The sequence below is a fragment of the Triturus cristatus genome, chromosome 3_2 (assembly GCF_964204655.1).
Source record: "Triturus cristatus chromosome 3_2, aTriCri1.1, whole genome shotgun sequence".
Taxonomy (NCBI): Eukaryota; Metazoa; Chordata; class Amphibia; order Caudata; family Salamandridae; genus Triturus; species Triturus cristatus.
The window spans coordinates 417738580-417765185 of NC_140584.1; the positions used below are offsets into that span (position 1 = coordinate 417738580).

Consider the following 26606-nt stretch of genomic DNA (forward strand, 5'->3'; position numbering starts at 1 on the left):
AATCTGGAACTCACTTTCGCCTCAGCTACGGACCACCACCTCTTTCCAGGCCTTCAAAACTGACCTCAAAGTTCTCCTCCTTCAAAGACACTTCCAAATTTAATTCACGCCCTCTCTATTATCTGAAAGAAGTCCTTCCATTATGGGAAGTTCTGTTCTCCATGACTATAGAAGTGCCTTCCCAGTGTGTTCTTGTGGTTTGAGTGTCTGCCATTTATTGCAGTATTATACTTCTACTTGTATTTTGTACTCTTTTGTAACATGCACACGTCACTTTTCTCTTTTAACGTATCGTTTGCTACCTCTTGTATTTTGTTTGCTTTTGATACATGCACAATTGCCACCATTGCCTCATGTAATGTAACGTTTGTTCTTGTGTTTTGAGTGTCTGCCATTTATTGCAGTATTATACCTCTACCTGTAATTTGTACGCTTTTGTAACATGCACACTGTTGTAAGCTGTTTAGTTAGCGTCAGATTTCTTCTTTTCTTGGTGATTCTGTCAGTTACTTCTTATTTTGGTTGAAAGCTTCATGCATACAGCAGGTTTCTTTAAGTTTTGCGGCATACCAGAGGTATCTAGTTTCCTTTTCCAGTTACTTTCAGCCGCAGATGGATGACAAGGTGTCTTGGGTTCTTGGTGCGAAGTGTTTCTCGTGCTGCGCTGTGCTTCCGCCTTGGTCTGGTCAGCCAAAACGTCGCCAAAGCTGTTTAGTTAGGCATCAGGACACGTCTTCAGGTTACAGGATAGATTTATTAAGATAGCACAGCAGAGATAAAACACTTCGCTAGCTGACCAGACCATCAACTGCCAAGACTGGAACACTCACATCCCAGATAGAACACTCAGTAAGGGAGGTTGAAAAGATATAAACACAAAGAATGGACTACAGACCCCAAGTAGCCATAACAAAGTAAGCACATATATACAACACACACCTGTCACTTTCTCCTCTTGTAACGTATCATTTGCTACCTCTTGTATTTTGCTTGCTCTCGATACATGCACCATTGTCACTTTTGCCTCATGTAATGTAACGTTTGCTTTTGTAACATGCTCACTTGTAATTTTCTCCTCATGTATCATTACTGTTCCTATTGTGAAGCGCTCTGACACCTTCGGGTAAAGTCCGCGCTCAATAAAAACGCATAAAATAAATAAATAAAATTAACTCGTAATGGGTGTTATTTATGGCACCCGATAAAAAACGCACCTCGTTGGTATCGTGATTTATCGGGGCGATATATGACGCCTTAAATTGTTATCCGGACCTAAGTGTTCCTCATTTCAACATACTATTTTTCGCGCACGACGGTTAAACTGGGACTCCGCAGCTAGCAACTGAATATCCTAGCAAATGCTCCAGGCAGACTCGGGCGTTGTGCGTAAACTACCGTGGGCCGCCTGGATACCAAAAACACACCCATCGGTATTGCGTAGGACACCTCACCAATCAACACTGCTACAGTGGTGTTAACTGACAGCGATCTGGCCCAATGGCGCTCCCTGGGGGCGCGCAATACCAGGAGTAGAGACGTCGCTATTGGACGAGCTATGCGCCCGTTGCCTGTCATCGTGACCGTTAGGCGGAGCAACGTCATATATTTAAGACAGGAACAAAGCCCGTGACGAACTCTCTTGTACGCCATCTTAGAAGCCTGCTTCTCAACGTTACCTCAGCGAAAAGCACCCCCAGTCTTCGACTAGCGGGAAAACCTACACAAACACCGACCGGAGGGAGGCATGGCGCACAACCAGTTCAGAGGCCGCGGTATGGTGATGGGAGGCGGCTTCCAGCAGCGCGGCCGTGGCGGCGCCATGCCCCGCGGAGGCGGCATGTTCAGCCCCATGCAGAATTTCCGCAGCCCCTATATGGGCCAGAGCCCGAACCGCGGCTACCAGGGTGGATCAGCCCCTTCGAAGCCGCAGACATCGCCGATCGCCAACAAGCCGGCACCTACTCCTCCCAAACCGTCACCCACCACCACTCCAGCCAAGCCAACACCGGCTTCAACTACCCCTACGAAACCCGCGACCGATACCACCCCCGGTAAGCCCGCCGGGCAACCCTCTACGACCACTTCTACCGCGACACCACCGAGTAACACCGCTGCTAAGCCGGTCACCCCGAACTCTGCGGCATCCACTCCTCAGAAACCAGCGACAGCCACTACCCCTGGTGCGCAGAAGTCTGGCCAGACTCCTACTACAGGACCAGCTAAACCAGGTCAGACACCTGGAAAGCCTGGACAGTCGCCGAACACCACCACAAACTCTGCCAAGCCGGCCCAGTCTCCTGCATCTCAAGCTCAGAAACCAGGCCAGGCCTCTACGCCTGCCAAGCCTGCCCAATCCCCTGCCCCCCAGTCGGGCAAGCCTGCCCAATCTCCTGCCCCCCAGTCGGGCAAGCCTGCCCAATCTCCTGCCCCCCAGTCGGGCAAGCCTGCCCAATCTCCTGCCCCCCAGTCGGGCAAGCCAGCCCAATCTCCTGCCCCCCAACCGGGCAAACCTACTCAGTCCCCAGCCGCACAGGGAGCAAAACCAGCCCAGTCTCCTAATGTGCAGCAGGAGAAACCCGCTCAGACTCCACCCGCCTCACAGCAAAATAAACCCGGACAGAACCAGCAACCACAGAAACCAGGCCAGAATCAGCAGAGGCCTGGTCAGAATCAAGGCCAACAAAAGCCAGGTCAACCCCAGAACCAGATAAACCAAAATCAGCAAAAAACGGGTCAAAATCCAGGCCAAAATCAACAGAAAGGCGGTCAAAATCAGGCACAGAGCCAGCAGCAACAAAAGGCGACACAGAACCAAAATCAACAGAGACCCGGTCAGAGTCCTGGACAAAGCCAGCAACAGAAGCCAGGCCAGAATCAGCAGCAGAAGCCAGGGCAAGGCCAGAATCAGCAACAGAAGCCAGGGCAAGGCCAAAACCAGGGCCAGAATCAGCAGAAGCCAGGGCAAGGCCAAAACCAGGGACAGAATCAGCAGCAGAAGCCAGGGCAAGGCCAGAATCAGCAGCAGAAGCCAGGGCAAGGCCAGAATCAGCAGCCAGGCCAGAGCCCAAACCAGGGCCAGAATCAGCAGAAGCAAGGCCAGGGCCAAAACCAGGGCCAGAATCAGCAACGACCCGGTCAAAACCAGAATCAGCAACGACCCGGTCAGACTCAGGGGTCCAATCAGGGTCAGAATCAGCGTGGCGGGTCTGGCATGCAGCAGAACCAGCAGGGCAGGCCAAGGCCCAATAACCCCCAAAACCAGGCCGGACAAAAGAGGCCCTACAGCCGTTTCCAGGACTACCCTCCCACCGAACAGCAACAGCGGCAACACGAACAGTACCGACAGGAACGACGAGAAGAAAGGCAGCAGCAGCAGGTGTACATGCAATACGGCGGAGCTGAGGAAGAAGAGGAGGACCAGATGGAGGATGCAGAAGAGGAGAAGCCTAAGGAAGGGGTGAGTGTCTGAAATTAGAGTTAAAGATTTGTCTAGAAATGTTGCGATTGTTAAAATGGTGGGTAAGATGGCGGCGGTGATGTAAAATGGCGGCTTTGTTTGGGTCTAGGCTAGTGCGCCATGTTTTCGCTTACGTATGGGCGGCAATGATACCGCGTATCTCAATACGGCAGCCATTACTGCTCCTTTGTGTGGGGGACGGGCGATTTAAACCGTGATTTCGGCCAAGTGGCGACGGAGTGCACTACATAAGCACCAGTTCCATTGCACAAGATCGGGTCGCATTTTAGAAACTGCAAGATTGAATGATTAGCAGTCAATACATCTGGCCGTAACGTCACATTTCGTGAGTCATGTTCGTGCTAGAAAACTCATCCTATTTACTCGCGCACTGATTTGTAAAATGGCACGAGTGGGTGGAGCCTCTAGCTTTTCTCTTGGTTTATAGATTTACGATTTCAAAATGGCGCCGGTGTCCGTTTGCGGAGAACGGTGATAATGGATTAGCGCTTACAATCTGACCCTTTTTTTCTTTCAGGGCATTGTAGCTTCGCTGTCTCTTCTGAGAAGGCCTGGGGAGAAGACTTATACGCAACGCTGTCGCCTGTTTGTCGGTAACCTTCCTGCTGATATCACAGAAGAAGAGTTTAAGGGCCTCTTTGCCAAGTATGGGGAACCCGGAGAAGTTTTTATAAATAAAACCAAGGGCTTTGGATTTATTAAACTGGTATGTATGAAGGCGTTGTGATTTAAAATGCTAGGTCATTGCTGTTACGAGGAAACTTCTCCCAAAACTGATTTCTGTATAAAAAGTACTTCGAAGTTGTATTAGCAATCTTTTTATTTGTAGGAGTCTCGGGCGTTGTCTGAAATTGCTAAGGCGGAACTTGATGACCTGCCTATGAGAGGACGACAGCTTCGCGTTAGATTTGCCACACATGCAGCAGCTCTCTCCGTCCGCAACCTTTCTCCTTTTATTTCAAACGAACTGCTTGAAGAAGCTTTCAGTCAGTTTGGTCCAGTGGAAAGGGCGGTTGTAATTGTCGATGACCGTGGACGGTCGACAGGAAAAGGAATTGTGGAGTTTGCATCCAAACCGGCAGCACGGAAAGCATTTGATCGATGCAATGATGGCGTTTTCCTTTTGACAACGTGAGTTAAGCGCTTTTACGGCTTTGTAAACCAACTATACACGTAGCACAATGTATGAATCCTTTTTATTTTTTTATTTAGCACACCACAACCTGTCATTGTTGAACCACTTGAACAGTTTGACGAAGATGATGGTTTGCCCGAAAAGCTTGCTCAGAAGCATCCCTTGTACATGAAGTAAGTGCTAGTCGTCAACGTGAAATGAGTGATCGTGCAAAATCGAAGTTACAGGTTTTAGTTACTTTCAAGCCAGAATGAGAACCCTATAAAGTTGGATATTACTCCTGCTCCAGATTTATTTGGCTCGTTTTGTATTAATGTGCACAGAATAGCTCTTAAGTTTTCGTGCACTAAACGACTGTGACAGGTTAAATTGTGCAGTGTTGTCCTAATGTGTCGGTTGTAACAGTACTTTTGATCCTGATTGAGGCCTGTCGTTTTGGCTCACGTCAGCCAATCTCTTAGCGCTTTCAAGCTTTTGGTATTTTATATCCCTATGTGGTACACGTTGGGGCATAATTGCTGAACCAAGTCTTGTTCTGTTATGCATTTTGCAAAATCGCAAGACTACACATCACAGATGACCCTGCTGCTACCTTTGACAATGAATCAGATTTGTAATTGATCTTTGTTCATGTTTATTGTGCAAAGCCTGACTAGTGTCCTGGTCAAAAATTGCCTCCTGCAGGGAGAGGGAACACCCACCACGTTTTGCCCAACCAGGCTCCTTTGAATATGAATATTCCAAAAGGTGGAAGTCTTTGGATGAGATGGAGAAGCAGCAAAGGGAGCAAGTTGAAAAGAACTTGAAAGACGCCAAAGATAAGTTAGAGAGCGAGATGGACGATGCATACCACGAACATCAAGCGAACCTTATGCGTCAGGGTGAGTCATTTATAATAGTCCTGAACTCTGTAGAAGTTAGGTTGGCTGGTCACCAGATAACTGGTTGTCGGTTATTTCTTCTAGACCTCATGAGGCGTCAAGAAGAACTCCGGCGCATGGAGGAGATACACAATCAAGAAATGCTGAAACGCAAAGAAATGCAAATGCGGTAAGCGGTTTTTATTCAACACTAAGCGGTTGGTCATCTAAATTGGTTGTTGTACACAAGGAGTACAAACTACGCAAATGACAGTAACTGTCACCCAACCCTCACATTGCTAAATATTAGTGTATGAACCAGAAGTGTAAGGAAAGACAATCGGGCCCCAATAGTCCAATCTGCTCCGCCGTAGCAGATAATTTATACCTCCCGCTCTTGTGAGCAACCATTTTAAGTCTTATTATAAACCAGGCATTTCTAGACGTATGAGCATGTACTAGGTATGTCTGCTAACTCACTAGGACTAGAAGTGGCAAGAAATGCGCTTGCGGAGCGAATTGTTGAATGCTGAATTGGAGATCTAGGAAGGCTTCATATGAAGCAGTACGTTAATGGGCACAATATCGTAAACCTACTGGTTCCAGATAAGTTGAGGTAAAATAGGGGGTTATTCAATGTCTCTTCACTAACTTGATTTCTTTTTCAGGTGTTTATTTTATCCCCAATCAGTTTATGGTTTACTTAAAGGCACTTCTTGTGGCACCTTTTACGGTTACGTGCCTTCGAAACTTGATTTCGAATAAACATTTTGGCTGTTTTTCAACTGCTTTAAACCATGGGTGGTTCATTGTTTAGTGGATTTGGAATTGAATGTATGCAATAATGTAATATCTTTAACTATTTAACAGGCAGGAAGAAGAGCGTCGTAGGAGGGAAGAAATGATAATTCGTCAGCGCGAAATGGAGGAACAAATGCGCCGTCAACGAGAGGAAGCATATCGTATGAGCTACATGGACCCGGTAAGCGACCTGTAGTCAGCTGAGCGTAAAATGACTTGCGATTATCATGGTCTTCCAATGGTAAACTGACGCTAATTTTTGTTTTTTAGCGCGAGCGGGAGATGAGAATGGCTAGCGGTACAATGAGCGCTGCAGGTAACTAAGCATCTTTTTATTTATGGTTTATATTAGTCTGAACTATGTATACATGATGGGCGCTTAAGTGATATTTAAAAGCCACGGTCCATATTCGGAGACTAAATATGAATCTAAAACCCTCACTATGGCTATTCAGTTGCAAACTAAAATGCTTTGCTTTAGATCCTTACAGCTCAGCAAGCCAACAGTATGCTATACCTAGCCAAACCGCCACAGGATACGAAGACAGTCCAGGAGCGACACCTGCTGTTAGTGCCTCTGCCTTAGACCCAGACATGGTAACGTAGTATTCTTTACATTTTTAGGCTACTTGTAAAGACTGCATAGCTGCCCAATTCTATGCGCTAAGTTAATGGTTGTCAATATTCACAAGTTATTCATACACTATACTTACGACTCCTGTGTCGCCCATTGAAGGTCGAACCGCACTTTTACATTTTAACTTGCAGCCTTGATTATGCAAGCCTCATACATTGCCACGTCCTAATACAATTAGGAAGAGCTCCCCCCCCCCCCAAAGCTAGTCTTACTGCTATGGTAGTAGAGCTTTTACCCTAAGGTAGTACGTTACAAACGGCCATACACTGCGCTCCCTCCCGTAGTCCTCGTTATTCTCGTGTAGAACTTCGTGAGTTGTCGTAGGCATTTAAAAAATGCATTGGGTGGCCATTCTCTCTAGGAAATACCCATCCTTCCTCTCACCTTTAAGAAGTATTCCTTTATAGCTTAGTGGCCTTGCAGGATTAGATCACTCTTTTTAGCTCCCCGCCCCAACTGTTCCAACATTTATTTGTTGGAACAGACCATGCCATAAATGTTTATTTAAGCATGACCGCTTAGCAAGATTCCACCGGGACCATCGCATCAAAAGGACGTGCGCAGACTTTTTGGTGCCCTAGATACTGCTTATAAGTAAGCTATATACAATTTCAATGGATAAACATTGAGGTATGCAGCTCTTGTACATCAACACATGAGATGGATCTATAAATATAGGTAAATTGAGTTTTTCTTAGCTTATGGGCTTTAGTTGTGGAGGGGGAGGTTTCTATTGAAGGTGTGGTTAAGCTACGTGTAACCGTAAAAAGGGCAATGCTTACAGGGAGATTTCTATTGAAGGTGTGGTTAACCTACGTGTAACCGTAAAAAGGGCAATGCTTACAGGGAGATTTCTATTAAAGGGGTGTGGTTAAGCTACGTGTAACCGTAAAAAGGGCAATGCTTACAATTTGCTTTTAGTGTCTTTAAATTCCACCGTAGAAAGCTGGCTACTGTGTTGGCATTTAGGGTCTTGGGAAGATGGTGGTAATATAGGGTAGAGTCTGGTGGCGAGGGAAAGTGCTAAAAGCAAAATTTAGACTCCCATCAGTTTCCACTCCATTATTAAGTCAGATCCTAACGTCCCAGCCCCTACAAAATACACTGACTGCGGCACTTGCACTATTGCCTTGTTGCATGGAGTTGCCGATTTACATTGCAGTAATAGAAAACGTTGGTGTCCCATTTTTAGACCAGTGTGAGTAAACGGTATTGTAAATGGTTTCCTTGATACCGCAGGGGATGGGGAATCTGCAGAAATCTGATGCCGTGCAGGCAGGCGTTCTTTCAGATGGTGTCAAGCTTAATTTCTAACATGTTGCTCAATACCAGTTGTGATCCGTAGTTAATAGCTTTCCCAGTGTTATTTGCCGAGTCAATGTAGCAAGTTCAGAACGTTTCAGTTGAAACCGTCATAACATTCTTTCAGTGCCAGCTCTATTGCTGTCGAATCAGTTTAACAAGCTACATCACCGAGGAAAGCTGCCCATTAAATTCCTTTACGTAAAATCACCTCCGTCACGAAGATGGTAAACTGACATGTAGACCATTGTGTTACATACTGCACGGACTTGAAGTCTCAAATCTATTAACCTTTAAGCCTTTACTTGAATTGCAAGGTACATTCCACTGAATTAATATAGGATCGTAACTAGTTAAAAGCATAAATACTAGGCCGCTTTGTCACGCCAGTTAATGTCTATTCTCGGAGGACATTTGTGAAATGGCGTTTTGTCCCAGTTTGTCATTCTCCATTTTAAATGAGCTAATGCATGTAGAAGTCCATCCAACTCTTATGCTCTCGACGTGACCTATTTTTCAAGCAAACTGCAGGGGCTTGTTACACAAACAAATTGGCGACTTCACCTTAGCGGACAGTTCTCATTTGAGGCAAACCGTTGTCCTTGAACCTTCAGTGCAGTTTTACACTATACACAGCCTTGGTAGGCAGAGCTGGTTGCCAAAGCAAATGCGCGCACGAAAGTTTCTGTGCTGATCACTGCATGACAATTGGGGACCATACACCGCAACTCTAGCGGCGGGCGACCAATTGTACAGGTATTCTGCACATTGGCAGAACTTGTCGTTTCCTGTATGGTAATCTGCGAAAACTGCATGCTTATTTTTTGGTTAAGGTGGTAAGATGTCTTTGTAAGAAGTTTGTGAGAAAACAAACGCATGAAAAATTGTGAAATTTGTATTTTTAGGCCTTCATGTCAGTGCCAACTGATCTAGTTTAAGTACTTGATACTCCTTTGTCCAGCTCCTTGAAGATTTCCATTCCTGAGAATGTCATGAAACAACCAGGGCCAGAAACTGAAGCTCCACAGCCACACCGTGGCTTCAGCTTGCTGTACACTTTTTTTTTTTTTTTTTTTTTACGGCTAATAATTCGGGGTTTTCCTGCTCAGCGGCTAATGTTACGTTCCAGGTCTATTCTGTAATGTGATGTTAGTCTCTTGGTTTTTGTCGTGATACTTGCTCATCGACTTGTATGCTTAATGTACTTTTGCTTATTCTAGGATGTTGTTAAATGCAGGTCATATTTAACCAGGCCGCTCTGAAAGCGGGATTGGTGGATATACCCGTATTTGCGGAACAAAATTGTTTGGGGTGTTGGGAAATGTTCTAGTCTGTAATAAACTGGACATGTATTGCGCTGAACCGGGAAAGGCGACCAAAGGTTCTGCTTGACCGAGTTTCTCGGAGGCTCCCAGTTTTCTACAGCAAGTTGTGCTTTACAGCGATTGTGTGAGTGAATGTTCCCTTGAGTGAATGTGCTCTAAATGCATGCATATTCGTGGAAACCACTGCCTGTAAAGACCCATGCAAAGGGTATCATTTGCGCGCTGACAAGATAAATTACTTGCATACCTGAAGGTTGCTGATTTTTGCTGTCCCGTTAGTAGAAGTTGGGGGAACTCGCACGGTTTCGGCTGTAAATCTCGAACCTCCAGGTTCAAATGTTACTCTGCCAGGTTGCCTACCACAGCAATGGTATATTCTGAATTAATCTGTTTGCCTTGCAAACACCTTTATTAAAGATGCCATGTCACTATGCAAATTAAAAAAATAGTAGCGATGAGCGCGTTTGCCAATTTACTGCCCTCACGGTGACACTTGTTTTGGGTTTAATGCTTCTGTATCTAAGTTTCCAAAGATTAAATGTCTGTATACTATTTGTGTGATTAACCCGAGCAATCCACTGCTACACGTTTTTGGAGGGAGCCCCTTTGAGCTGGCTCAGGTTTGTAGTTAACTTGTTGCAGGCCGCTTGGGCTGGTTCTAAGGGCTAGATTCAGCTTAGTATCTTATTGTGTAAACTCCGTATGCTTGTGTATCCCTACTAGATCGCAGGAGTTTGCCAGTTTAGGAGAAAAAACTATTTACATATGGCCAACCTAAAGTCCATAAAATGCGGTTCTTAGTTCTCCAGTGGATTCAACTTTCCTCTAGATATGGGTCTGGGTGTTTAGACTAATTCCAAAGCCTCATGCCTTGTCCGCCACCACATCCCCAAGACTCGAATCGTTGCATTAACACAAAGGTCAATAGCCAGTTTGGGTCGCTACATTAACACATGGGTCAATAGCCAGTCTGGGGCATGCACATCTGTTTACGATAGTCTAGGTTAAGACTGCACTGTTTCAGATGAGTTTTTAATTTGGACGGGATATGGTCTGTTTAATCTTGACAAGTGCTTAAATGCGCCCTGGATGTATCCCCTGATGAAACATTGGGCTGACCACTCTGCCTGCCGATCCTAAACGGGGTCACTATGCAGCCCCAGATAATAAAAAAAAAAAAAAAATGCTCGTGGATGCCAATCCTTGGCGATTCTTACGGCTGTAGCCACCGGAGAGTGGAATATAGCAAGATTTCATCCTTGGGCCAGGTTTCTCAGTGGCTTCACATGACAAGATTGCATTAGGCTTCAGGCATGGTTGCCAGTTGTCTGGTTTAAAGTTGAAATGCCTCTTACTGGTAATGGTTACAGCTGCTGCATCCCTCGCAGACGCCACAGTAGAAATAGCAACTAGTCTCAATGTCGTAAGATGCACCACTCGCATGCTTTGAATATTTTGGAAATCCAACCATTTTTTGTACACCATATGAGTTCTGAAAATGTTCGTCTCGTACACTTCAATTTTGGTATACATATTTTAATCTAGCAGGCAAAATCTTAATTTGGTTGTCTGAGCTGCACACAGCTACTACAGGTGGCTTGAGAGCTACTAGTAGCTCCCTTACTACTTGCCGGAGACTGTTCTAATTTAATGACAACCTCGCTAGTAATGTCTCTTAACCTAATAGGTCGTATACCAACCTTTCAGTGGCACGAGTGGGCTAAATTGCTGTCGAATGAGGTGGGCATTGTTTTGCCCCTTTAATGCAATTGTTTCGGTAATGATTACTCTGCAGGTGGGAGTGGGGTCAGTCCCCTTTTGATGCCCTGTACTATATTCTAGTTAGCTACTTCAGTTGGCCTTTTTTTTTTTGTATGCAAAAGAGCGTGTTGTCTGGCGCCTTTTTGTATGCAAAAGAGCGTGTGGTCCGCGGCCTTTTTTTCCAAGATGCTTTACAGTTTCTGGCCCTGGCCACCAGATGGCACAATTTCTTAGGATTTGGTGATGGGAGTCTGTGGACTAGGAGTACCATTTACTATGGTAAGTAGTGACCTTTTAACATCTGTAGTGTGAAATCGAGTATAGCTCTGGTATCCTCGTAGTTTTCATTGACTTGCTCTGTGCCCGGTTTACAAATGGTTAATATTCTGGCTGACTTCTGCTGACAGACCTACTGCTACACCAGATGTTTAGTTGCTGCTTTGTTTAACCTTGGCGAAATGACTCCACTCATGGTATTCTTCAGAATACTTCTGTCCCCTTGTGTTACGTCAAAGTCTGGCTTGCAGAGCCGGCACTGCACACGCATGACCTGCATGGCTCTCCCATGTACCAGTTCCATATGCTCATTGCAGCGTAATTTTCATTACGAGGCTTGGGTTTCGACACCATGCAGTGTATCCCTGCACAAGCGGAGCGTGTCAAAGGTGGTAGACACGAACGCGCCGGTTGGCTTGCGTCAGTTAGCCGAAAGGCTGCCTCCCCTCACTGCTCTATTTAAAACACTAGGCAACGCCCCCCCCCTTCCAAATGTATTTTTCTGGGTAAGCCATAGAGGGAACATCTCCACCTATTTACAGTTGCACGTCCCTATACCAGAGGCATGTTTGGCGCTAGCATTGCAACGCTCTAGCATCAGCCGACTTGTCACTGATTTGTATTCTGGCTTGCCACATACCCAACTTTATTGGGTACCACCTTCCCTCGCAATGCCAACTTCATTTGCACAGTATGATAGATATCCCGAGGGTGGGAGTTCCTGTCACAAATACCAATATAGTTATAACGTAATTAATCAAACTCGAAAATTAGGTTGGCACGAAAATCGGACTATCGTAGTATGCTGTTATTTAACTGTCAATTATGCTAACCTGGTTAATTCAGAGTATGGCAGTGTTAAGTGTCATAGGAATTCACTGCACCCTAACCCTTATTACCAGTAACCGTGACTACCAGTTACCGTGACTGGTTTGTGTTCACCAGTAATCTGTCAGCAGAATGTAAATCGGTTGCTCTTGATTACACAATGCAAAGTTTTCACCGAAAAGGCCAGTTTGTAGCCCAACAGTCCACAGTATTTTAATACATTTTCAACATGGTCCGAAGTTGAGCATTTCCTTCCCGGTGACTGCTTCATGCCATCTCCCCAAAGTGACTATCTCTGACGCATGGTGCAGCTAGTTTATTGCACGCGCCATGCAGTCAATCTTGCCGGAAAATCGCTTGGTGTGGCACGAAGCAATAGGGCAGCGAATGAATATTAACTTGTTTTATAATTTGAGTATACAGCAGTGGGAGTCGTTATAGATTGGTAAGCGTCACCTGTTACCACAAATCCATGGCTTTAAAAGTCATCCTCCCGGTATGGCTTTCTTTAACATGTCAGCACGTTCGTGCTTGGCTTAGTCTGTAAACCATGGCTAATCCAATATTGGTTTAGAATAGCTTGAAACTGGTGCTTCTTGTATTATCAGTTAAAACTTCAAATTACTGCAGACAAGGCTATCCCTTCGCAGTAAACCTTAAATGTGAAGTTAGCGTTTGGGGTTTATTATGAACACACCACCATGTGTATTTAAGATATCTTTAGATTTGGATCTAAATTTGTGAGGTGGGTTGTGGTTATACTCGTTACATTATAGGACTGGTCTGTTTTTGTTGAACCAGGTGTGTGGGATCAGTGGAACATACCAGAAAAGGCATGTGTTTAACTTAACTAATTTTCAAATTACCCTTTTTTCCTTTCTATGTTCCTGGTGCCTGTGGATCGACTCAATGGTGATTGTATCGACGAACGTTGACTGCGGATCCTTCTAAATATAATCTATGCACTTATGGACGTCAACTACCTATAATGACCGGATTGTGCCCCAATAGCGAAATGAGCGCTATGCTCAGGGAAGTGCAAGTGCAGGTCCTGCGAGTACCTCGGCTCCCAGAGGAATGGGCACTGGGGCCCCAAGTGCAGGAACAGTAGCAGCTGGGTATAGCAGGGGGAGAGGAGATGAGTACGAAGGCCCAAACAAAAAGCCCCGATACTAAACCGACATTCCTTTTTTTTATTTTACTTTTTTGGCACCAACATTTTTATTCTTGCATTTTAGTAAGAAACATTTTTTTGTTAAGCCAAGATTTGCAAAAGGTTTGCTTAGAGAAAGGTAATTTATGTAAATGTTCCAAATTAGCAGTTCTCATGTTCACTTCCCCATTGCAATGTAACTGAGAGCCGTATCGCCATTATTGTCCCTTGTATGACTGCAAATGGGGTTCATCGGTCACAATGCGTACCTAGTGTTTGAGACTGGTAGACCAAGCCAATTAAATCCAGGCTTGGTCTTGCGTGCAAGTTACAAACATTGCAGTTAATGACCGTAGCACTCTGGAATTATAATCTCCAGTTACCAATTTGCATAGTAGATGTTTATTAACAACTGACTGGAGCCACTTTACATTTCTAGACTGAGGGCATAGCAGCTAAATTGTAATACTTGTTGCGGTTATGTGAACATTGTGATATAGGTCTCAACTTTAAGCCGTTAGGGCACAGTGCTGGCAGTTTAATGTTGAGGCTCCTTTTTTTGGCATTGTACTTGTGAGCGTTTACGGACCTTGAATGTGGAAGTTGTCCTTTTAAGAAACGCTATCCCTATTGGGTTGTATTAAATGACTTCTAAATAAAAAGAAAAAATGTCAAACGTTCAGACTGGTCGTGAATTGGGAAACTAAACTGTTTATTGTGAGTGAAACTAGGATATAAAACAGTCACATTTGAAGGTATGTGTTGGTTTAGCAAGCCCATACTATGTTTAATTTGCAAGGCGCTCCCCATTCTGGCATCCGTAGTACAGATCCGGAGGATTAACAGAATTCAGAATCGGTTTTAAATGCAGGGGATTTTAATAGATGCTTAATTTGGGTGTTGAACGATTTTTTAATTCTGCACGATAAATCGTAGGGCTTTGAAGGTGTAACCGATACTTTAAAAGTTATGGAGTTGTCTCCATGATGCGACAATGATTTAGCAAGTAAATGAAACGTGAGTAACCTGCGTTACTCTACTTTAAATCCGGCAATGGTTGGTCGAAGTAGCCTATGGCTTTTCACAAACGAGCGCTGGGTATGTTTGCAATGGTAGCTTTAATAGACTGCCTCTTCAAACTTGTCCTTGTGTAAATGACTTGTCAACAGGTGTACGCTTTGGACACCTCATTGGTTGAACGATCCCATAAGCGATGAGAATGGCAGAACACTGCTTGTATTGGACCTGCATAGAATTGCTTATGCAGGAAACTAGTTACATCTATGTTTAAACATTTTTTTTAAAGTTAATTTATGAGACCCCTCAAGTGTACTTTCCATCATATCTCAAACGTGTGCAGAATTTGTTTAATTATGGCTAAGGGCCCTAGTGACTTGTTAATGTGGGGTTGGGCTTAAAGTTAGCCAAGCGCACTTATGATGTAGTTGAGCGTAACTGCATTCTACAGTACAATATAAATTAGTTTTTATTCATTTTATCTTGCATCCACTTGTAGACCAGCACAGTCTGACATCTTAGTTCCAGAATTCCTAAATAGTTATCCACTTGGTTTTAAATTCAACCTATGGATACGTGTCAGCATGGTGTAGACTGGTCAGTAATTCGCATATATTGTGCCATGTATATTAGACCTCGAAATTGTACTTTTTAATGCCAAAAGCTTGATCTTAGCTGAATTAAAGGGCACACGTGGCCAAATGTGAAATGGTTCACACTCCATATAGGAAAGTTGAACTTGGTGGGTATTTCTTACCTCAACTTTCATCCTCTACTTGCCCTGCCATTCCTCACTCCCAGTCTTGCCTAGTCTTTAAAGCAAAACCAAAGGGGATGATGGACGGAGTGTTTAACAATGCAAACACTTACCCCCAGTCAACTGATCTGGGTTTAATCCATCATTCATAAGTCTTTAATTGACCAGTAGATTCCCCACCTCCGTTTAGGATCAGGAAGGCATTGCACCTGAAAATAACATTTTAATTTGAATAACTATTCCACAAATGCTGCGCAGTGTAAAACTGCGTTTACGAAAGTGTCACGGTGTATGTCAGACTGCATTTGACTTTTGAAAATGAGTGGTAGTCGTATGATCGATTCACATGCGAGTTCTTTAGTTCCTGCAATATGCCTTATTGATAAAGTCTGTTACACTGTTAAATTAGCCACAATCCCTAGGAAAGGTTGGACTTGCTCCCAACTGTGATGCATTGGTCCTAACCTGCACAAAGGGTATCACTTTTTGGACGCTTGAATGGACTATTGCACATAAATTTTAAATGGAGTAGGGAAGAGGTACACATTTTACACAAACTGTTCTGGTTAAATTACATTTGGGTGAGAATGTGCATTCTGCATATGCTGAATTTTATTCTGACTGATCAAGAGGATGCTCTTAAGGGAACGTTGGAGGATTGGGAACCCCACTGGCTCATTGCACATCTATGGCACAGAACCATGTTTTGGATGCTCGTCTGCCAATCTTGGTTCGACATGAGCAGTTCTCACTTGATGCCTTTCTAATATGTAAGTTGGTTGCCTCCTACAGGTGCGATGGTGTAGCAAACTGACCCACTTTTTAATTTTCCACCAGAATGGACAAGCCTAAGACCGAAGAATAGCCTTTGGCCTGGTTATGATGATTCACTTTTTTACACCCCACATTACATTTTTCTTTATCATACTAAGTTAATTGGGCACCACTGTTTACCTACCACAATTTTCTTGACCTTTAACACTTAATTCACACTTTTTGTCCAAATGCTTCATTCCTTTTTTCTGTCTACGCTGCCTGGTTAGTTTCAATACCTGAAACTCTATTCACAATTTTATTGTGTAGTAGCATTTAATTAGACGTCCCCACCCTTTGCTTTAACGTGGCACATGTGTTTGGAATTTTTTTGCTGGAGTTCTGGAGTCAACAATTGCTGAAGTTAATAGTACTCATCTACGTAACTGCTTAGCCAGCCTTTCTTCAGTGCATAACTGTGAGGAACATAGTACTTCAGGTGGCAATGGACAGTAGGACCCGGATGTAGTATTCCCGCTTGCTTCAAGATTCCCATTGCTGGCTGCATGCAGGTAGGTATAAAAGCAATATCCTATAACTTGGTCACTTATAATGTTATGTGTCGTGGTATTCTGGCATCACACTTCTGACTGAAATTGCAGTGCAGCACTCGCTTCTGTGTGGTATGACCAATGTAGCTCGAACCATGTTTTCCTTTTATACTTGACTTAACATTTTTACATGTGGTACGCATTGTGGGTGGGACATTGAAACCATGCAGTGTAATTGTTTCTTTGGTGCACATTGCACCGTGTGAAAGGCTTGTATTCTGTACTTGCTGAAATACAAATCGGCACGTGCAGCAGAATTTGCTTCTTGAATTAAATGTGCAAAGAAATTAACAAAGTGATCGATGTGATGCACTTTGTGTACGTGTTTCTGAAAGGCCCTGGGGAGCTTAAAAAGCTTTCAGGTGCTAATCTTTACTGTTGGGGCTGGTCTAGGTTTGTATCGTAGAGGGAGGAACGGGTTTTTGAACAATACAAAACTTGTCCTACTTAACTTAGTGTCTTTGTTATTGAATGAGCTAGTTACTTAGTGAGTTGTACAGCTGCATAGCTGTACAGCAAATTGATTTCGCCGTCTGCATTACACACTTTGGTTGCCTGAAACATTTCTTTCCACGCAATCTTGCCCTCATTTTAAACTTGATCGCAGTCTTTGGTTTAAGATGGGCGTTTTGGTGACCTGATGCGCTTGCCAAGACTAATCTCATTTTGGGTGAAAAACCCTGAAATCCCCAGTCTGACTATTGGCTGACTTTTTATTCAGACAACTTGTTTGTTATCGTGTGCAGTGTGGGCATTAAGTATTTAGAGGTGGAAGCATAAAGTGGATTTCACAGGGGAGTCAAATTTATTACTTTCTCGGTTTATCTTACTTTTTACAATGCAAAACCTGTCGACATCCGCCCCCCAGCTCATTACTTTCAGCGCTATTAAAGTGCGAAGCTTGTTCGTATAGTGGCTAAAACTAGCATTGCCTAGGTGGCAGCTTCTATAGAATGCTTGTGATTATGAATACTGCAAATGTATGAGTTATTAACGTGGTTAGAAAGCATGTTACTTTCTACGCGTATAGCTCACTTGGATCTTACTCGCTCAATTCCATACGTCCCTTTTGGAATTGATTCGAATAAGTTAAGTGTTTACTAAGTGCTCGCACTGGGTTTCATTTTTTTATAACCTTGAGTTTATCAAATTTTGATAAAATAAACGTCAGAAATGTGGTGCCAGAATCTTTGCATTCATGTCAAATACTGGTACTTTTTAGGGACATAAATGCATGATCTTTGTTTAAAGTTTCAGTCAAGCTTTTATAACATTGCTGTCTTTCAATATGAAATGTATTTTGGGGGAGGTAATGGGGCGACTTGGTGCTTCCTCCCAGATATGCCGAAATTGAGTAACCTGACCGACCAGTTATCAAATGGTCTCAGTTAAGGGTTGGGCGTGGATCTGTAGCAATCCCAGTGATTCTCTGCATGTTACTGCCCCAGTTTCAATACACCAAATAATTGGGCGTGCCTGTTTTAGTAAGAATGCAGGCTTTAGCGAACTGTATTTTAAAAATGGAAACCACTTCCCTGTCGGGATCGGGATTAAGTCCTTTACAAATCCCTATACACATAGCTACATAATTTGCCTTTAGTAGAAACACCCTTTAGCTCTGAACTTTGTCTACAAGTTAGAATGATACGTGGGAGGGGGTGATTGAGTTTTTTCATACTCGTAAAGACTTTGCTTAGGCTTTTACCAATTTTAACTTTGCCCTGTTATTCTTTAGGTAACGATACTGGGTGTCGGTTGAAATGGATAATTCAAAGCCTTTTATTTCAGGTACGTGTTGCAGTTAAGAATGAGAGCCTTTTTTTATTTCTGTTGCCTGCACCTACAGCATGGCTGAAGACTTAGGTCTTGGAACTAGAGGGTGGCTTGAACTACCTCAGGCTGTCCGAGAAAAAACAAGCCTGCTGAAAAGTGTAGTGATGGTGACATAGGGTACTTGTGGCCAATTAGAGTAACATTGCTAATCTCTCGAGTAACAAGATGACACAATTTAAATGATACCTTTTGTTAGTTTTAAGGATCAATCTAGCTAAATGTGGAAGCTCATAAGTTATGCTGCTCAGTGTTGGGTGGTCTGTAAGAGGTCTCGAGTTTTCCTACACTACGTTGCCGCAAGTATTCTGAAATGCAAGCTACATGGGGAATGAAGTATGTTTGATGCAAAGTTATTGTAAAATGGTACACGCTGCAGCGGTTAACTCTTAACTACAATTTTCTGGTATGTCTGTGCTTTATCCCGATCGGTGGCGTTCTTTGGCATACATTGCCTTGCTTGGCGTAATAGTTTAGGGGCTTATACCACTTGGTGAATGTCAAGTTTTACTTAATCCGACATAAAATCAGTGGTGTACAACGAGTATAGGCAATCTGAAATTGGATTTAATCTCAGTTTAAACACTGGGCCAAATGCTGTAGTTTCAAGATTCAGAAAGGGCACATGCAGCCTAACTTTATTGTAATGCGATTTTTTTTTTTATATATAGCTATAGAAATCGTAAGCACACCACCTTTGTGCTCAGAATTGGGAGGTCATAACTTCAAGAGAAAAGGGTAAGTGTTTGATTCAGATTGCAGAGCATTGACAGTCTAGTTATCAGCTGATGCTTTTGGTATGTACTGTAAAATACTAATCTGCATGACTAAATCTGTAAAGTCTTTAAAGCAAACTAACCTTATGAAAATAACCTTGGCAGTGTGCTTTTTTTCAAAGGATCTTTGTTTGATTTGCTTGAGGTTGATTGTGGTTGCATTTCTGTAATGCACTATATTTCTGATTACTGGTCTACTGAGATTTTGCAATGTGAATCTTCTGGATTCACATTACTGTGCATGTAGCGGTCGGATAGTTGACTCCTAAATTTATCATGTATCTTTTTAAGTCCATTGACTAGTACCTTGTCCTTTCTTTTGGCATGCGTGGTTGCAGTCTTTGGATTCTGTTTTCTGGAAGCAGAGCAATAACATGGAAGATCTGAGGCTGCAGTGACTTCATTAAGTAAGGAAGGCTTTCACAGGCGACAAGTTGTCGGTGGACCACCGTCCCACCTCAAGGGGTGGTGAATGTATAAAAAAGAGCAATACCCCTTTAGATTGCCATAAGTACCCCCATAAATGCATGCACCCAGTTCTGCAGCCCTTGCTTACCTGAAGGCCGTGATGCAGAGACCAAGCCTAAGCAGAATTCCAAACTAGGACCATGAAGAGAAAGTGGACACCCACCCGGGTTTAGGCAAAATATTGTTAAAGGACCACTGTTTCTTTGACTAAGTGCAGACCCCACCCCGCCCAAGCCAAGGAGGTGTAGCACAGGGACTAAAGACACATTTGCAGATTTTAAAAGTTACATATGACATGGGGGCTGTACCAAAGCATTCAGACTACCCAAACACATCCATAGAGGAAATAATGCAGAAATATAATGCTCCTGACCATAAACTGGATTCAAATCTGGTGATCCTGAGCAAGAATTTTAATTCAGATGCCTTTTTTATCACCAATGGGAGCACCTTCAAATACGAGTTCAGCAAGTCTGCTCTACGGAAAACTAGTTGATTGAACTACATATAGAATGTAAATCTAGCCACAAAGGATACACATGACCGCTGACTTGTCTTAGTTCATTAACTGCATTGTCAGGGCAGTGGCAGGAATGTTTCTCATCACTTAATAAATACATGACTAAATCCATTTTTACAATAAAATGGCAATTTGTCACCGATGTGGTTTTGAAAGTATTAAGTGTACAATGTCATTTGCACTTGAAGTAAAGTATTCCGATTTACTTTGTTCCTATTTAAATCTTTGTTTGCATCACACTTCTGAATCCTGTTATATTTTGAAATACTTGTACTATTCAAGTTTGATTTTTGTTTAACAATTCTTGTCTGGTCACTTGACAAACCATTAACTGACACGTTGAAACCATTTCCCAGGAACTGTTAGGCATCACTTAGTAAGGTCAAACTGACGTTTGACCTGTCCTTGAGCAGTCAGCAAAAGTTTTCACTTTCTGAATGTACAGAACATTGTGTTTGAGGCATATGAGCTGCAGATTACACACTTGTGCATAGATCGCCATCTGGTGTTGGGCCTGGATGTTTGCAGTTGTTTTTCCTCTTAGAAAGTCTTTGAAAGTCATGAGGTCGGTGACTCCTCCTTTGGATCGTATTGCGCATGGGCTTCGGCTCCATCCTGTTTTTTCCGCCATCGGGCTCGGATGTGATCTTCGCGCTCCGTTTCCGAACAGCTGCCAGTCTGACGATCGATGCGCAATCCTCACCCCAACTCGCGGTATTGTTTTCGAACACTATCTCCCCACTCGACGCGCCTCATCGGCAAACCTTCGATTCCAGCTGTCGACTACTGCCTTCGGGCCTACCCAAGCTCCGGTCCTGGCTAATGGAAAGGACTCCCTTCAAGAAGTGCCTTTGATGTGGGTCCAAGTTCCCCCACACCGATCTCCACGAAGTATGCAATCTCTGCCTCTCCCCTGAACACAAGGCTCGATTGTCTGACGTACAAGTCCTTCCGATCCAAGAAACCATTCGAGACCGAAGGGCTAGAAGAACCATGGCACTCGACGACTATTCCGGTCGGCCTCATCGGGGAAGGTGTCGACGCTCCAGAAAACCATACCGACTAAGGACTAGTCAGCGCCTCCGAAGCCGACAATTCAGATGTGGAGGACATCACTCCAGCACAGTCGTTAGTAATCTACCCCCACCCAGGCACTGAAAGGCTTCGGTCACGCCTTCGCCTCCAAGACTAAAGACATTGCTTCCTACACTGCACCTTCGGGCCCGCTAAAGAAGCTGAAGTCCAAAGGGTAGCCGTTCTTGGAGCCTCTTCCACAAATAGTGCTGATAACCTATGCATCTCTCACAGGATGGGGTATCCATCTCCTAACACCACTCAGGGCACATAGACCACTCAACAGGAGGGGCTCCATAGCCATTACCTGGAACTACTGGCAGTATTCCTAGCACTAAAATCATTCCAATTACATCTCCAGAACAAAACTGTCCTCATCCGGACGGACAACATGACAGCTGTGTATTACATACAAAAACAAGGAGGGACACATTCTCTCCAGCTGTCCCAGCTCGCACAGAACATTTGGAGATGGGCCATTCCCGAGAACATATACCTGCTAGCAGAACCTTCCAGGAGTACACAATCAGATTGCCGACTTGAGTCAAAAAACTCGACAGCTCCACGAATGGGAATTACACCCTCAAGTCCTACTCCCATTATTTCAAAAATGGGGCCAACCAGACCATGCCCTCTGTACACACTAATGCAAAATGCCCAACCTTCGCTGCCAGGTTTCCCCACCCACAGTCGAAGGGCAATGCAATATGGATGAACTGGTCAGGCAGTTTTTCGTACGCTTTTCCGCCTCCCACTCATTCCATTCGTGGTACGCAAACTCAGGCAACAGTCTCAAGCTGATACTAATAGCTCCCACATGTGCGCGTCAACCCTGGTTCACAACACTGCTGGAACTCTCGTTCCAACCAAAAACTGCGCCTCTCCCCGTCCTTATTAACCCAGAACCATGGAGAAATCAGACACCCAGATCCACATCAACTGAACCTAGCGATCTGGCTCCTGATGTCCTAGAGTTCGGTTACCTCAACCTACCACCAGACTGCATGAATATTAGAAGAGGCCAGACGGCCTACTACTAGAGCCTGCTACGCTGCAAAATGGAAAAGATTTGCCATTTACTGCACTAACAATGATATACGCCCACTTGAGCCAACCATCCAGAACATAATTTGCTACTTACTACACTTGCGAAGATTTAATTTAACGTACTCATCCATACGTCTCCACCTAGCAGCATTAGCAGCCTACTTACAGAATCGACAACACTTGTCATTATTTAGAGTACCAGCGATCAAAGCCTTCATGGATTATTCCTCCCAGATTACCATTCTCTCCAGTGTGGAAACTAAATATTGTTCTCAAGGCTCATGGGTCCTCCATTTGAACCTCTGCATAAATGTGAACTACAGTTCCTTACATGGAAAGTAGCGTTCCTTATTGCTATCACATCCTTTTGAAGGGTAAGTGAGATCCAGGCTTTAACCATACAAGAACCATTCCTACAGCTACACCGTAACAAAGTGGTTCTTAGAACAAATCCTAAATTCCTACCAAAAGTCATTTCTCTGTTCCATCTTAACCAATCAGTCGAGCTACCAGTGTTCTTCCCAAATCCAGACTGTAGCTGAAAGAGCTCTTCATACCTTAGATGTTAAAGAGCCCTTCTTTATTACATTGATGGAACCAAATCTTTTCGCTAAATCAAACCATTGTTTGTTGCCTTCTCTCACCACATAAAGGCAACCCCATTTCCAAATCTGGAATAGCCAGGTGGATAGTTAAATGTATCCAAATATGCTACCACAAGGCTAAACACACTAACTGTTCCCCCTAGACCGCATTCCACACGCAAAATAGGGGCTTCCATGGCATTCTTAGGAAACATTCCCGTAGATATTTGTAAGGCAGCCACATGGTCTACAACACACCTTCACTAAACACTACTGTGGTGACGTGCAAGCGAAACAAGCTTCTGTGGGTCAGTCTGTCCTTAACTTTATTCCAAACTGCTGCAACTGATACAGGTGACCACCGCTAGGAGAGACACTGCTATATAGTCTATCCTAAGTGTGTGATCTGCAGCTCATATGCCTCGAACGGAATATGCTACTTACCAGTATGCATCTGTTCTTGGCATGTAGAGCTGCAGAGCCACACGCCCACCCACCTCCCCGGGACCTGTATCTGTTACAGCATCGTCTTACTTAGACATTAAACATGGACATCCTTTCTTTATTTTTACAAACTCTATCATGGCGAAAAACAATCAAGATGGAGTGGATGCCCACGCGCACTGTAGTCCAAGGTGGGAGTCCCCTATCTAGTGACCACATACTGCTTTCGAAGACTACCACCACCTGCAAGCATCGAGCCCAATACCAGATGGCTATCTACTATCGTAAGTTTGTGGCTCTGCAGCTCTACATGCCAAGAACAGATGCATACTGGTAAGTAGCATATTCCGTCAAACCACTGCAACAGATACGGGTGGTCGCCGCGAAGGGTGGGTACTGCTATATAATCTATGCACAAGTGTGTAATCTGCAGCTCCTATGCCTCGAACGGAATATGCTACTTAACAGTATGCATCTGTTCTTGGCATGAAGAGCTGCAGATCTACACACGCCCACCCGCCTCCCTGGCTACCTTTATCTGTTCCAGTTTATCTTATTTAGATACAACACACATAGGCATCTTCACTGTTACTACGCTCAATCTTTCCCTGTTGGCGAAAAATCTGAGGATGGAGCCGAAGCCCATGCGCAATACGATCCAAAGGAGGAGTCACTGACCTCGTGACTTCCAAAGACTTTACAAGAGGAAAAACTGCAAACATCCGGGCCCAACACCAGATGGCGATCTATACAGTGTGTAGATATGCAGCTCTACATGCCAAGAACAGATGCATACTGGTAAGTAGCATATTCCTTCTACCAGCTTGAGTTTACTTGCCGCTGAGTTAGTGGCAAAAGTGGCTCAACCTGATAATGTCACACAATTGCGAGTGGATTTTTCGAGGCCTGGAATTTCCACATGCAAGAGGCACTCTAAAGCAAATATGGTAAAAGCCAATTCCTTTTCTCGTACTTAATGTTTCTTGTTTCTGAACTTGGCAACCTGGAGGCACTTGATCACAGTGGATGGCGATCTATTTTCTAAAGGTTTTACAAAATTTTCAGTAAACTAGTATTGGCAACACCACTAACTTGCGTGCTAAATCCAGACCTATTGGCTTTGTCAGCTTTTGAATGTGCGGATTGATTTTATACTTGGAGCTTTTGGAAAGTAACTCGCCAAGTTTACAACTGTGCCCAAAAGATCAAATTCTAGTTGAAGGATGAAATTACAAAATGGAAACTAGGCAGTGTAGTCATCAACTCAGCTAAGCGATGACCATTAGTGGGAGTCCTTGGGAGATAAATTGCTCAATGTTTTACACTTTATTTCTTCCTTATCCTTGTTACTGGCATGTGAATTTGAATGTAGGTTTATAAGGCTTAAAGTGATGGCTAGTAAAAATTAAGTGTACCCTTTTCACTTTTGTTTGCAGGATCAGCAGTATGAAGATGGCCGGTTTGGACTTGGGAAGCAGTTTTGATTTTTAAAGGTTTATTAATAAAAACTTTAAACCGGACTAATTGTACTCAATTCTTTTGACTTTGTTGAACTGTTAATGTTTTGAGTGACCAATTTTAATTCTGCAGCATAATGCGAATATATTTTTGTGTAGGCATGCTGCAAATGCGAATTAGGACTCAATCTGCTGCATGAAGTTCAGATTTTCACCTTACAGGATTGGAGTGTATTTAGAATAGAATCCAGGGTTCACCCTGCCACCATGACACTTTGTGTCTTATAACAGTGAATCTAAAGGTTTTTTAATTTAAGGAAATCTGTATCGCAATTGCAAAATGCGACTGGACAAATATCTAGATTCCCAATTCAGTTGTACAGCTATAACAATCAGTTTTTTCCCCCCAGCATTTTTTCATTGCAAAATCACTGCACTCAATAAACCACCTAGCAATAATATGCTATGCCTGGTCCCACTGCCATGTGGCCAGATGCTAATTACATAAATTCCTCAAACAGATCAACCTTTGAGCCGGAATTTAAGATTTTTTTTTTAAATGGCCTCAAAGCGAAACAAGATTCGTAAGTGGGTAGCATGGACTTGAAGTTATTTTTTTTAGCAGCTTCAGGATAATAGAGTTTGGGGAAAATGTAACTTACTAACTTGCATCATGCAGTGTTGAGTGCATAGAGCACTTTAGCAGTTCATAGCTAGCTGTGCTAGATTATAGTTGTAACATATGAACTGTACAGTAACATCTGACCAAAGCAGTAACCCACTGAGCTATGCACATGGAATACTGTTCTTTGATATGCATGGCACATGCTCTTTGTGGCAGGCATATAACTAACTTATCTTGGAGTCAAAACTGCCACTTGACAAACCTTTCATCCAGCAGGGTACATTAATCATCACTTATCTTCACACTTTTATTGTTGCCTTCAAACTGCTGGCTAAAGAAGGTAATTTGCAGTGCTTTTTTAACACTGTTGCACAAATCAAGTAACTCATGCTAAAAGTGATTTTTTTGAGGTCCCAACTGGATAAGCCTTGGGCTGCCTGAACACCGAGCCCCAAACAAGAGGCACAGCACCTGCTTGTGGGTAAACTTCTGGCTTGAAGTGAGTAGCGAATGGGCATCTAAGCTCTAGACCCTAACACGCTCGCACACTGAACGCACGGGGACACCAGCACAACAGGCTGATCAGGCTGATTCAGCTTGCACTTAAGGTTGAATGGTGATTGGCCTGGCTTTAAGTCCTACTGTAGATTGCAGGTTGGGAACTGCCATCCCAGAAATAAACCACACTGCTTAAACGTTATGCTGAAGGAGCAGCTGCTGCTTTTGGAATGTGGTTAAAAAATTAGGCTTAGTTTTACTATTTTAGAGGATTTCATTAATCTGGATACTTCAAAAACTTGTATCGAGATGCAGATTAATCAAAACATACATCATAAACACTGAAGATGCAACCACTCTTTCTGTAGAGGTGTGCCCATTGGAAACTGGAAACGATATGTAGTGCAGAAATGAAAAAATGGAGTTGAGATACTAGTGTGGAATTGGATTTGTGGTGCCAATGTCTTCTGGGTTCACATACTGAACATTCCGTCAGTGGTTGGTTCCAGGTTTCTCATTACTGGTAGTCCCTTTTCTGTTTTTGTCACTTTTGTGCCTCATGCTATGCGTAGATCGCGGTCTAGTGTTG

At 43.6% G+C, this 26606-nt stretch overlaps 1 protein-coding gene across 4 annotated transcripts; it reads left to right on the forward strand.

The window, feature by feature from the left end:
* Positions 1–1600: 1600 nt before the first annotated feature.
* On the forward strand, positions 1601–24957 carry SFPQ (splicing factor proline and glutamine rich). Of its 4 annotated transcripts, XR_014979910.1 has the most exons (13): positions 1625–3457; positions 3996–4184; positions 4308–4609; positions 4691–4786; positions 5298–5494; positions 5579–5663; positions 6344–6455; positions 6545–6590; positions 6756–6871; positions 18430–18482; positions 19196–19262; positions 19639–19707; positions 24874–24957. XR_014979910.1 is itself a non-coding variant. In XM_085647993.1 (11 exons), the coding sequence occupies exons 1-10, from the start codon at positions 1745–1747 to the stop codon at positions 18451–18453; spliced, it is 2880 nt and encodes a 959-aa protein (XP_085504119.1). In that variant the 5' UTR covers positions 1625–1744; the 3' UTR covers positions 18454–18482; positions 19196–19302. The 4 variants fall into 4 exon arrangements, 2 of the variants coding, with proteins under 2 accessions (XP_085504118.1, XP_085504119.1); XR_014979911.1 differs by lacking the exon at positions 19639–19707; XM_085647993.1 differs by lacking the exons at positions 19639–19707; positions 24874–24957 and having other exon boundaries at positions 19196–19302.
* The last annotated feature ends 1649 nt before the right edge of the window (positions 24958–26606 follow it).